General features: G+C 35.0%; 1 protein-coding gene across 49 annotated transcripts in view; it reads left to right on the top strand.

Annotated features, from left to right (window-relative positions):
* LOC141387809 (uncharacterized) overlaps positions 1–12,662 on the top strand; it is a 171,534-nt gene extending 158,872 nt beyond the window's left edge. For all 49 annotated transcript variants that reach the window (XM_073958103.1, XM_073958096.1, XM_073958089.1 and 46 more), the window contains 2 exons: positions 4,777–4,932; positions 11,986–12,662. In XM_073958103.1, coding sequence (XP_073814204.1) covers positions 4,777–4,932; positions 11,986–12,034 — 205 coding nt within the window. In that variant the 3' untranslated portion in view covers positions 12,035–12,662. The remainder of the gene's footprint in view (positions 1–4,776; positions 4,933–11,985) is intronic.
* Positions 12,663–14,385: the final 1,723 nt, after the last annotated feature.

Raw genomic sequence — 14,385 nt, 5'->3', positions numbered from 1 at the left:
ACACTATAATATTATTGTTGTTTTACAAATTTGTGCAAAAGCACAATAACAAAATAGCACTCACTATTCACGGTAGTGATTTTTATTTATTTAAGCGCACTAACAACCGACCCGTTTGAAAGCTAGCTTAACACTGCTCGATAATATGTATAAATTATCAATTGGAGACTTTTTCATTTTTCGTCTTTTTGCCATTTTGATCCAAAAACTCTGAAAAAGTTTTTAGGCCAAAGGGCAAAAATGTGCATAGTAGGGTACTTGTCCGAGTTTGATGTTTCGGAACACTCTTTATGAAAAACCAATAGAAGTTCTAGCAATGAAAACTTTAAGTCAGATAAACGATCCAACTCATTCTACCAAATCCTAGCAAAATACTCTTAATCTCATTCTGGACTTGGTATATGCTCTCAAGCATAATTGTATATGTTGAATCCCAACGTGTTCTTATATCTCGTTTTAACATTTTCGACAATTTGTTGTTCAGCTACGAGTGTTTAAAATATCTAACAACGTTTTTTGGGCATTCAATCAGTTTACCCAATTCGGGAAGAGGATGTTTTTCAATAACATCATCCATAACAGATAATACAGTCAGATAAACATAAGATTTGCAAAACAGTATATTGCGTTAACCCCCTGAGTAGTTTTTGTATTTGCTTCCCTCATGAACAAAACAAATGGCAAACAAACATCATCTTTTATTCACTCATACTCTGGCCTCCCCATAACAAAACGTCAATAAGTACCAGACTACAAAATCGAAGCAAATAATTTTTGGAATATTTTGGTCGATTTTATATTCTTGTTCGATTTTCGTGTTTAGTATGGTCTCTTGCACGACTTCTAAAGGGAGACCAAAAATTTAGCACGATCGTGTCACATAGTGCAGATCGTGTTTAGTCGTGTCGTGCAAAACCGTGTCGAACAAAAAAGCACGATCACGCACGGTCAAAAATTTATTCCGGCACGACACGCACAAACACGGCGTTTTTCGAGAAGGCACGAACACGCACTACTCACGGCACGACACTCGCCCACCTCTAGTACGAGGTCGTATCAGTAGTGGGAGTATGGTGATGGTTGCTGTTGTACCCAAATCGCGGATAGAGTCTCCGGCTTGAATGTGGAGTTGTAGTGCAATCGGCTGTCTGTGCCATTGAAAGTCATGAATTTTAGATGGGAGCCGCACCAAATCAAGGTGGTAAACAGGGCCAAACACTTGAAGACAATTAGTACCTCACTACGATCCAAGGGGCGCTGATTGGTCGCCTGTAACCAGTCCAGTGTTGTGAGAACATCGTGGGGTTAGACCGGAAGGTAGGTACCTACGTTAATCATGGCGTATCTGATGTTCGGGTATCAGAGAGGAATTTGCGAGGCATCATTACTGCTACAGCCTCCCGCCTGATCGAATACCTGAAATAAGATCTAATTTCTCAGCAGAGGCGACGGGATTAGCGAATGGACGTGATGAGCTTCTCCGTACGAACTCTAGCGACCCAAAGGCAGAGAACTGACAATGGAAGTCAATAGATGAGTCGGTGAGCACAATCGGAAAAAGGGGTAGGGCATCTGAAATGCTGCAACATTGGAATCGGTAGTAGTAAATTATGGAAAACGGTAAAAACGTTATCCTGGCAAAAGGTATGATCGGACGTCTGTCATGTTTAACGGAGTGGTTGGTGGCCGAAGTGAAGCGTTTTATGTAGTTTGCGATCTCTTCCAGCCGAGGTGGAACCACCACAAATCATGATGCAAAATCATCCAAAGCGCTTGGACCTGACGGAATTTCAGTGGTGATGCTAAAGCAGTTTCAGTGGTGATGCAGGGCAAGGTCTTCCGGCTATCGTTAGCCAGGCTAATAGTTACTGAAGCCTGAGAAACGGGCATGGTGGTCCCGTTACTGAAACCTGGCAAAAATGCCAGCAAAGATTAATCATACAGGCCGATCTCACTATTGTCACAAGTAGCAAAGACGTTACTTCTACCCAGCACCTGAGCTTGTTATCCAGTTGCGGATCATCAACATGGGTTTCGGAAGCAGCATAGTACCACAACAGCAATGCACACCATTTGCACACATATTAGCCGAGGTCTCAACCAAAAGAGACAGTGCCACAAAACAGTGATGATAGCATTGGACCTGATTAGAGATTAGGTCAGCCATGTTTAGCTGTTCGAGGATGTCGAGCCTTGTTTGAAACGTTGGTTCACCAACTATATGTTTGGTCGCCCGTCATACGTGGAATTCAGAAGCAAGAAGTCCAATCCACGTTGAGTGAAACAGGAAGCTTCCCAAGGCGGGGTGATATCTCCGGGACCTTTTTGCAATTCCACGTCCTCCCGACAGCATTGAGATAAGTATGATTGTACGCTAATGGCGTCAGGTCCCACCGTTGATTTGTTGTTGATTTGTGTCATACTAAACGCGTATCTAATTGATCTTGTTTAGTTCTTCCACGCGAGGCACCCTGTTCACCACATGGACTGCGGATATGCAGGGTGATGGGTCAATAATTCCGACCACTAACTACGACAAAGTTCTAAGTGACACATTCGACAGATTCTACAAGTCGTCCACGCATCCACAACTATGTGCGACAAGATGAGGAGTAGGAACAAGGTCCTTAAAAACCTAGCAGGGAGCACTTAGGGAGCAGACAAAGAAACCTTGTTATCTCCAGGCAGGTTTGCCAACGTATGTGAGACGCAATTGGAACATTTTCAAACTTTGCAGAATGCAGGCCTGAGAACCGATAAACGGTGTCTTCTCATGTCTTGAATGGACCATTTACATGAGGAGATTAAAATCTTGCCGGTGCGTCGTCACACCAAGATGGTGTCGATGCAATATCTGCTTGGATGCTATAGGCAAAACCATCCAAATCACTATCTAGGTAGGATAGGATAGGTACTCCTCGTCCAGACATGTCAGGAAAGATTTTCATGATCTAGGGAGGGAGGTCCATAGATACAAAAGAGAACCTCTAGATCAACAAGCTTGCCAGACAGATTTGAGGGATAATCATACTGACGTAGTCTGAGATAGAGCTGGCAAAACTATCGATAGTCCGACTATCGTTTTAATCGCTGTCCTAAAGCTTTCTTCATATCGAACTCCAAAACAATTTTTTGTTAAGTACTTTGCGACAGACAACCCAAACCACATGTTTTGGTGGCCGATTTAACCTTTGTTTTGTGACAGTAATCAAAACGATAGTCAGACTATTAATAGTTTTCCAGCTCTACTCGAAGATCACCCACCATCCTTGGCAACGGAAGAACTACAGCTGACTAGATAAATGAGAGTTGTTTTGGCACAATTGAGATGCGGTTGGTATAACCGCCTCAATTCTTTCTGGTGGGTCAGTATTGACAACGCAGATCAGCTGTTCAGCATGCAATACTAGTCCGCGTGATACGATGTATCTTTTTAACTGCCTAGCCAAACCAACTCACCTAACTCCACTTCGATGGAGGTTTATTTAGATGACCTCAATCATGGGTCCTGCAATAGACGGGCTCCTGTAAGTCGCTCGGGGGGTTTAACCTGTCCTGGCAACTTTGAAATGGTTGGCATTTGAACCGCAATACGCCATGCCCTTAGTCTTCATCAAACTGGCCAGTGAGATAACGTCAAGTCACACCACAAGGCAAGTGTAATCCTCTTTCACCCTCCAGTGAAACTCGAAGTTTTCCAGAGGCAATTGACATACTGTTCTTATTCAAAGCAGGTCATATTACAAGTGATTTCCCTAGTTCAGAGCAGAGTATTCTGACTAGAGTTGGCAAACTATCGATATTCCCAATCTTAGATGTTCTCGATATTTCATTTCAAAAAATCTATTGATATCGATATTATCGTTTATTTGTCATCACCATTAATTTGGATATGAACATGGTGGAAATGTCTACGCTTTTGTTGACATTTTGCACAAGTAGTTGACAAAAATATAAAGGAGAAAAACAATTGCTTTCATTTAATAAAAATAATAAAAATAAATTTAATTAATTTCTCGTTAGAGCTGAGCTTAATAACCACTGATTTTTGCAAGTGAAAAAGGAAAGCCGAAAATTCGAACCCACACAACCACCACTAGGTGACATGTTTCGCCTTTGGTACAGGCTCATCAGACATATCGGTTGTGGAGCGGCTTCGCTATCACCTAACTGTTTCTGTTTCATATGCAATTTGTTTTTTTACAACGCTAAGCGTTTGTCATGCAAGCCATACAATGAATGAACAAATATTCAGCGTTGTAAAAAACAAATTGCAAAGCCGCTCCACAGCCGATATGGTGGTTGTGTGGCTTTCCTTTTTCACTTGCAAAAATCATTGATCATTACGATCGACTCTAACGAGAACTTAATATTAAAAATTATCTTCGCCCTAATAGGCAAAATGTTCAAATAAAAATACAATTTACTTTTCCGACAAATTTGTACGTGCGACTACGGACTTACTTTTCTCACATCCACAACACCGAAAAGCCGCTTAGGTTAGGGATTCTTAATCCGATAATATCGATAGACAAAACTATCTGTCGATATCGAATTTAAAAAAAAAAAATAGTCGATATTATCGATGGTGCCATTGATTATATATCTGACCATTCAACTCCCCCGTATCTGAAGTGGCAAAACACCCTCGGGTATTTTTAATTACAGTTATTCTCAACCATAATTACAAAAATTATTACCATTATTAATTTATCATTATGCCTTGATTTTTTTCCATTATTAATAAAATTCTATTTTTGTTTCTGTTTCTTCTAGCGGTGGCTTGCAATGTTCGATATGTATGAAATCAATACCCCGACGACCTGGAAAACAGGGCTACGAGTGTCGTGACTGTCAATTAATTTGTCACAAACAATGTCATGTCCGGGCACCACAAGCCTGTCCCAATCCAACTGTACTCTCAATGGAATTGTAAGTATTTATTGTTGCAATATATATATTTTTTTATTTATTTCGAATATATTCGTATTATTTTCTTATAATTTCTTTATTAAAATTTATTTCTAATATTTCTATTAATATTTTACTTTTCTCTTTCTTTTCATTTATTTAAAAACATAAATAAATAAATTATATTTACATTTGTGTCTTGCCAACAAAAAAGGGCCTCGTTTCCGGTACTCACAGAAAATGATTTACATTTAGTTAATGTCTCTAAATAGAAAGATATAATATTTCAATTAATTATTATTTTTATTTAAACTACTTTTCGTCTTCTTCTTATTGTACACTTTAGTACAACTACATATCTATCTGTACACACAGCTAAAATAATAAAATATTTAATATGTTTTTTTTTAATTTAATTTTGTAAGCTTTTTTACATCGAAAGCTCCATTTTTGTCGTAATAATTTTGTTTTTTTTTTTGGTAGCTTTTTTGAATAAATGTCATTTTTTGCAAAGTATTATGAAAATAATTTTTTGAGGTTATGAATTTCTGCTAAACAAAAAAGAAAAACATCATTTTTTACACATACATAATATGTACTTTTTCATTTGCCTGGAACCACCACTAGCTTTTTCGATTTTAAACTCTCTGAAATATGGGTATCTCAGTCATTTTAATTGTAATAAGAAATAATCGGTAGCACGCAATATAGTAAATCCAACATACTGATCAATAGTGACATCAGCCAAATCTAATCGTTATTAAATCCTTTTAACTGTCATTAAGCCATGTAGCTATGTAACTTTTCGTAGCAGTCTCTAAAGATAAAACTTGCTTAAAACTTCAACACACTAGCCACTGAAAACTCTCTAACTTAAATCCTTATGGATTTGATGTGTTGAATTTGAATGACTGAGACACCCATGAAATTACACCTTTTTTGAATATTAACGATTTTTCTGATTCGTTCAAGCAACATTTTTCACTTTATTGTATTACTAAATACAAGTTCAATAACATTTATTTCGATATTTAAAACTAAGGGCTGAGACACAAAAGAAAATATCTTCCTTGCTTGTGTAATTTCTGGTAAAAAAATAAAGAACTCTGAGAGCCACATTCGTACTTGTCCATTATTCTTTTCAACTCAATGCCAAAAACTTATGTTTCTCAGCCTTTGCGAAGCTAGATGTTTATTCCTAATAACATTTGCAAAACACATTCAATTACATAATCAAATAATGACAAACGTATCTCTTCTTTGTTATTTCTCTTCCATTCTATATACATATTCCCCGTGTCAATAAAAAACGTTGTACTTTTATTCTCTAGGATGAATGGATCTAATATCGAATAGAGTAATTTTTCTTCAAAATCTCAAAATTTTTTTTCTTCTAAAATAGCATTTTTTACAAGAACATACTCAAGTACATATTTTTGTAATATTTTTCTTTTTTCCAACTGAAATTCATACACACATTTTTAAACTATTTACGAGTTTCACCAAATCATGAAACACTGCAAATGAGCAGAAAATATTTTTCATTTGAAATAAGAACCAGCTTTAGATAGAAAAAAATTCAACTCTATAAAGAAAATTTTGTTAACGGGGAAATGGGTAAGCGGTATTTCTTTTGCATGTACAATACGTTTTATTATTTTTGAAAATGACCTACATGTTAAAGTTTTTTGAATGTTCTTCCTCGCTACGTGTCCTAATAAACAATAACAGCATGAATAAAGTTCAATACCTTTCTAAAATAACAATAATTAATTTGCTGTATAAATTGTGCAAGTCGTGTTTTGTCTTGGAATAGGGTTTAAACATGATATTTTGGCGCCCAACACACATAGGGCCTAAAATTGTATATCCCAAATATGTTTAGGCGAAATCCGTTTCAGATAATTTCGAGTCGATTTAGCCATGTCCGTTAATCTGTCACGACAACACTCGAACGTATTACCCGTTTGGGCATATTAGTAGTTGGAAGATGGACCATATCGGCCCACTCACAAAAGTTCAGAATATTATTTGCTCCTAAATTTATTTCTCGTAATATTTTATCCAGATAATACTTTATCTGATGTGATGTGAAGATCAGCTTTGGGATCGTTTCGATTTTTTCAACAGGTTGTCCTTGGTTCCGCTACGATGGTGTAATTTTTTCGGTAGTCCATGCGTCCTGAGACAATGGCCCAAAAGCTCTAAAAACCATGCCAACACCAACAAAAATGAGAGATGGGGACCATTACTTACGAACTGATTATCCCAATTTTCACATCATAAGCCAATATTTCCTGAGCTACTTTCCCCTAATATTTCGAGCCACTCCTTTATACACTTCTCACATTAACGATTTTAGTAGGCTACCTGTTTATGTACGCTCCAACATATAATAGAGGGTATATTAAATTAGTCATTTTGTTTGTTTGTGTGGAAATTTTAATACTTCTGTACTAACTGACGGCTTTAGTTCGTGATCCGATTTACAACTCACTCACCCACCTGCTACTCTCCCATATTTATACTCTCTCCCTGAAGCATAGACGGTTCTAGAATCCTCATTCTAGGATGTTCTACAATGTTGGACGAAATGGACACATACACACATATACATACCCATACACATCCCCGAAGGAACACGGGAGACTTCTCTCATATCAATGAGTATACACCGATTCATATTGGCTTTTTCATTTATATTTCTATTAAGTGTATATATAGTATCTACTGTCTTCATTGCAGACGCTAGCGGATAACATTCGTTCGACTTTATGTAATATGTATTTTAATGCTCATTTTTTTATCTATACCTGTCACCAAGCTACTGATGCGTAGGTTAGAAGGGGGTAGTTACACATATGAATAACCAGTGCATCGTCTTAGGATTGAACCACCATTAGGAGTCATAGCCCCCTTTTTGGATATTTTTTTATCCAGGATTACCCCCTAATATGTAACCTTAATGTTCAGGAAAACTGGTTCTTCTGGTTGACAACCAACAACATCCGCAGGAAGTGGGTTATTTAGGTCCTGCACCGTAAATTTTTTACATTTTCCATGTTTTGTGTCTGTTTTAGGAGGAGACAGATGACCACACTATTCTGTGCCGAACAGTTCATATCATTGATTGACATTTTTAGTTTCAAAACAAAATAGTATGATCATCAGGGACGCGCCCGTTATGTGAACTGACAAACCCAGCTCGGGTCAGTTATATATAATTGCATACCTGGAGACAATTTACTAATTTCTCAGAAATTAGTAAGACAAATTTTTGTTTGATATACCCACGATTCTGATCGGAAAAAAACAGCAAAGTGATCTGAGTAAGGTGAAAGGGTTTTAACTATTCGCTACAGAATAATGTGGCTACAGCCATCAGTTTGATGTTTCTCTCTTTGGTGAAATTTGGAGCTTCTCGTTCTATCATTTCCCTATTTTTACGAGGTAGACCCATGGTTACTTTTGATGATCCGTCCGTCTGATCGTATGTCAATGTATGTAATGTACAGGTAACATTTTTGTCCGAAGAATGCTATTACTTTTGGGTAGTATCGGCTCAGATTTGTACACATGTACTCCTATATATATTTTCGCCCGATTTTATGTATTTGGCGGACATCATTTGAACTTCTGCAAGTAAAATGTGCAAAAAAGTCCCCTCCGACTACGTCGGTGGTTTGCATAGATATTTTCTCCCGATTCCATGTATTAGATGCAACGAACTTCCCATGACAGAATTTCCTCTAGAAATAATTTCCCCAAATTATATTAAAATCGTGGTGGTGTATGGTATCAGGTAGTCGGCCCCGCCCGTCTTGGTTTCTTGTAAGTTTATCTTGTGACAGCTACATGGCCCTATGTATATACATATGTATATCGAGGTGTTTAAATCTGTTACTGTATGATCCTCATTTCGTTGTCACTGTGGTGGAAGACAGTTTTGGCCAACAATAATTTTATTGTGATGGCCAAGGAATGGATCATATCGTCTGCTACGTACGAAAAGGTCGTTAGTCCATTTTTAGAAATTGTCCAGGAGGTAGAAAAAACATTCTACCGCTATCTGTATTAAACATTTTATTATGGTGGTAAAAACAGTATTCTTCATTTATTTTTTCGCTTCAATACCTGTATTTTGTTTGATCAAATTCCATGGCGTTTGGGAGATAATTGGATATCTTTGGACTTACGACCTTTTCCTTGTATAGTTTTGAATTTTTGTTGGGACTTACGACCTTTTCCTTCGAACGAATTTTTAAGAATATTTTTTAAATAAATTATTTATTCTTTACTTAACAATGTGGAAAGGGTAAGTTTCTTTTGACCAATATTCATGTAACATCGCGAAATATTCGTCACAGATCCCCCTTGCCATTTTTCATATCTTGACGAGATAAAGCGAACTAACAACATATGCCCGTCCGTCCATTAAAAAATGTAATAAAAACTCCAGGCCTCAACTATGGACCAATCGTCACGAAATTTTGTGGGGAGGGCAAGTTACGACCAAAAGAGACCCCTATTATTTGTTGGTGATGTTCGTAAGGGGTGAAACGAACCAAAATCAAATTTTTGTCTTATTTTGCAACGACTCGGGATGTCGCAATGATGGTTTGATCGGCGCGAAGCTTTAAGTAAGATTTGGGTTTACGACAAAGAGGAAGCTTTCAATTTAATATGATGATCAGACAATAATTAGCGGGTTAAATGGACCGAAACTTTTATGTAAAAATTGGTAACATTCTTAGTATAATTATTATATCTTTATTATTGGAAGATATGTTCCGTCCCCATAAGTTATATTTAGTAGAGAAACTCTGCCAAATATGTTGATACACATGGTCAGATAACAGAGTTTCAGCCAAATATATACCGGGATCCACAATTTTTATTGTTTGTATTTTAACCATAATTACGATTGAGGACGCATTTATAATTCAATATCGACAACATTTTCGCCAAAGAAAGATGCTAACCATTGTGGAAGATGGTTGGATAGTACTTGGTTTTAAAAATAGTCAAGTTAAATTTTTGGTGCCTATTTTACATATTTCGGTAAAGTTGCTTAAAAATATATGGAAAAGAACTTTTGGCCTTTCCATTGATGAAAATTAAGCGGCTAAATAACGGAATTGCCAAATATTTATGTGGGTTAGAACACCAATGAGGAGAACTTAGAACTTTTCCCCTGATCTGAAAAGTTTAGTTCAAACAATTGATCGCAATTTGACATGTATATAAAATCACACAAATCCGTCACTTTTGCACCATCGACCAGATCGAATAGTTTTAAAGAATGAAACGTTTTTAAAATTTTAAAAACATGTTTGATTCAAATACATACATACATACATACATACATACATACATACATACATACATACATACATACATACATACATACATACATACATACATACATACATACATATATAATCAGCGGAAACATCAACCTTTTTATTTTGCAAAAGCACAGAGGACGTATTACAACACATATAATTTTATGTAAGATGTAGGACAAACAAAATTTTAATTTTTTACAAATTTTGCAATATGGAATTTGAACACATACATAATCACAATTGGCATCAGTGAAAAGGCCAGGTGTCCAACTTATAAAGCAAAATAGCTGTTATGTATACATTTTCGTTGCAAAATAATTAAATTTTTAAATAGAAATGATCAGATTTTTGTTCAAAAGTTTGGTCCATTGGCTCCGCCAAATATCATCCGATTATCATCCAAAGGTGTAGACTAGTTACATATTTGCAATGTACCCCAACCATAGATGGTGTTAAACATTACGAGTATATCTGAACTACATTAGCTGTAGTATTATTTTAAAATATAATTTTGTCTGTGGACTTACGACCTTTTCGTATTCAAATTCTACGTTTTTCTTACTTACGACCCACAAAGGCAAAACATATAGAAAAACGCGACATACTATCATTTTCTTTGTATCATACGACGTGTTTCGATTTGTTTCTGTAACAGACGATATGCTTCACCATTAATTTTGAGGATATTTCAAAGATGCCAAAGATTCGCTTCTTCAATCCAGGTATCATAGGCACGCGAACATTTATTACAAGACTCTGCCCCCATTAAATGTATGTATATGCATTTAATGCTCATTTAGTTGTTGATATTGAATTTGTTCCAAAACAAATATAAGTGCGGTAATTATTACATTTAAACCTTCCTTTATAATAAAAACCAAGTTTACTTCTAACATTTCTACATATAATACTACTACACATGTGATGTGTTTTCTATTGCAAAAATATGTAAAATTTAAGCGTTGAATTGAAAAATAATATTTTTTGTAAAATATGTTTTTGTTTCTTTGTTTTGTTTTATATTTTAAAGTTTTTTCCTAAATGTTTTATAAATTGTACATAAAATGTTGAATCTTTCAATTTATCTGTGAGTTTAACGAATCCCTATACATAAGATCTAAAACTTTTATATACTCTGTATTTTATTCGCTATAATGCCTATTCAGCATTCTTTCTAACTTTGGCTTATCGCTTTGAAATAAGACTTATTAAGAATAAAAAGGTTTATCTTGAATGATACACTTGTGAGCGGCTCGTTTTTCTACGCTATTTCAAATTCAGTTCGAAGCTTTTGCCTCGATTTAAAATCTTTTACTCCCTGTTAAATTGTTAACGAAGCAGAAAGTTTTGTTCCGGTACTTTTTGTCAATATTTGTATGTGGAAGCATTTTTTCACTGTTCTCTCTTTTTGCTACATTTGATATTAAAAAAGTACTGGAATGCAACTTTCATTTTGCTCCAACATAAAGTTATAAGAATGGCTTCTTATATTTGTAACAAATAACAATTTACACTTTGAAATAGGCATATTTATGAACTCAAAACAAACATCAAAATTCTTGTTATATTTTTTTAATGCTTATTGTTTTTTCACCTTCTGGCTGTTTGTTTCTCAACACAAGTTGCAAATTATTCGCTTTGTTTCCTTCTGCAAGCAATTGTTATATTTTTTAATAATTTTGTTCCAATAGATTTTAATGATTATTTTTTTTTTTCATTTTTACAGATCAAAACTTAATTCAGCAGCAGCAGATCGAAGCATTAGAAAATTATGAGCAGATAAAAAGCGGAAATAAACTTAAAACGAAAAAATAAATTAAATAGTTTTCTAAAGTAAACAACACATACACACACAAACACTCTCCTTCTCTATCTATATATAGAAATAAAATCTCTAATTTTTTCTACAAATTAAGTAAAAATAAATATAATATAAAAATAATAGGTAAATATTTAAACAAATTGACCTCCCAAAAAATAAAAGAACAAATAAAAACAAATCGCACATTTGCAATAAAACAAAACTAAACCAAGTGAAAAAGAAATTATCATTTTTAATAAAAAAGTCTAAAATTATTTTTTTGTTTGTAAAAAATAAGTTTTTGTTTTATTTTACAATTAAACCACCAACAAATAAATATTGATCAAATACCATAGAACATTGCAATATCTTCCCCCTTTTTACACTTTTTTGTTAATTATATTTTGTTTTATTTTTTTCTTTCCTTATTATAATAATAATGTTGTAATCTCATTTATATTTGTATGTATATTTTTTGCTGTAATACTTATTTCAAATTTAAATATTATCCTATTAATGTCTTTTTCTACATAAGATTAACTAAGATGGAATTGTTGATATACGAAATAAACTGTCACTTAACCATGATTTTTTTATGTATACATATTTTGTTTGTTTTTGTTTTATGGATAAAATAAATGGAAATAAACTAACGAAAGAAAAATTGCGTAGCATTATGTGTAGCAATAATTATTGAAGGTGATCTCTAAAAAAATAATAATTTATACAGTTGTATATTTGTAAAGGGTTTTTTTAAGCTAGATAGAACTTTAAATTGTAAAAAGTAACACAAAAAATTAAATTTTGATGAAACTTTTTTTTATTTGTTTCAGTATACTCTGACAAATCATCATTTATAGACACACGCTTGAACAACGCTACGAAATTATCCAAATTTACTTTGAAAATCAGTCGTCGATTCGCTCTAGAGCAGTTGGCAAATGACCCGTTGTTTTATCGCAAAATTGTGTTCAGCGATGAGCCGCATTTTTGGCTTAACGGGTTTGTTAATAAGCAAAATTGCCGCATATGGAGTGAGACCAATCCACAAGAGACCCTACAGACTCCATTACATCCAGAAAAATGCACCGTATGGTGCGGTTTTCACGCTGGTGGCATCATCGGACCTTATTTCTTCAAAAATGAGGCCGGAGCTCGCGTTACGGTCAATGGAGATCGTTACCGCACCATGATCAATGATTTTTTGTTTGAAAATATGGATGACATTGATCCGGAGGAGATGTGGTTTCAACAGGATGGCGCTACGTGCCATACGGCGAACGCAACCATCGACTTATTGAAATCACAATTTGGCGATAAGTTGATTTCGAGAAGTGGACCTGTCAATTGGCCTCCAAGGTCGTGCGATTTGACACCTCTCGATTATTTCCTGTGGGGCTACGTGAAGTCACTGGTTTATGCTGATAAACCAGCAACAATTGATGCCTTGGAGGCCAGCACTGTTCGTGTTATTCGTGACATACGGCCAGCAGTGCTCGAAAAAGTGGCCAAAAATTGGACGTCCAGAATGTACTTCGTCAAGAACAGCCGCGGTGCCCATATGCCCGAAATCATTTTCTAATGTTAATGTCACGTATTGATCTTTCAAATAAAAAAAATTTTGATTACAATTTAATTTTTTGTGTTATTTTTTACAATTTCAAGTTCTATCGGGCTTAAAAAAACACCCTTTACTAAAGCCAATATACCGTACAGTTCATCTTCGGATTTGAGGTTACTTTGGAAGAAATTTACAAATGTTATATTGCGCCATATTAGTTGGTGGCTAAAAGTTTTTTTACAGCTCCGAAAAAAGTTATACCGTCGTTATACTCTGCTTGGCGCAGGGATCTGTAGTGCGATTCTCTAACTTATTTTTTGAATTACCGACAAAAATCGTTAAAATTAAAATGCTTATAATTTCGGCAATTAGCGATAGTATTCGGTAAGTTAGCGACCAATAAAAAATAGTCGCAAAGTTCTATCGATAGCAACAGTGTTGTCAGCTTTTATGTGAACTTCTCATTCATAATTTTGCGTTTTTAAGTTAACTCAAAAAATGAGTTAGAGAATCGCACCACTAGTTTCATTATTGAATTTAACACTGTATATAGCGCCATCTAGTGTACTGTAACACAACGTCCTCTAATTTACCCAACTAACAATAGATGCTACTGAAAACAAAACCACATACATACGTTGTTACACGTAGGGACGTAGTGCCGTATGATGTATTCAGTACCAGTCCACTATCTTTTATTTTTAAATTCCCTTGTTTAAAGTCTAATTATTTTATTCTTATTATTATTTTAATTAATTAGGTAC

This window comes from Musca autumnalis, unplaced genomic scaffold (genome assembly GCF_047663935.1).
Source record: "Musca autumnalis isolate F117 unplaced genomic scaffold, ASM4766393v1 scaffold_5, whole genome shotgun sequence".
NCBI classification, from domain to species: Eukaryota; Metazoa; Arthropoda; class Insecta; order Diptera; family Muscidae; genus Musca; species Musca autumnalis.
The sequence above is the reverse complement of the archived record's forward strand: the minus strand, read 5'-3'. Positions and strand labels throughout refer to the sequence as shown.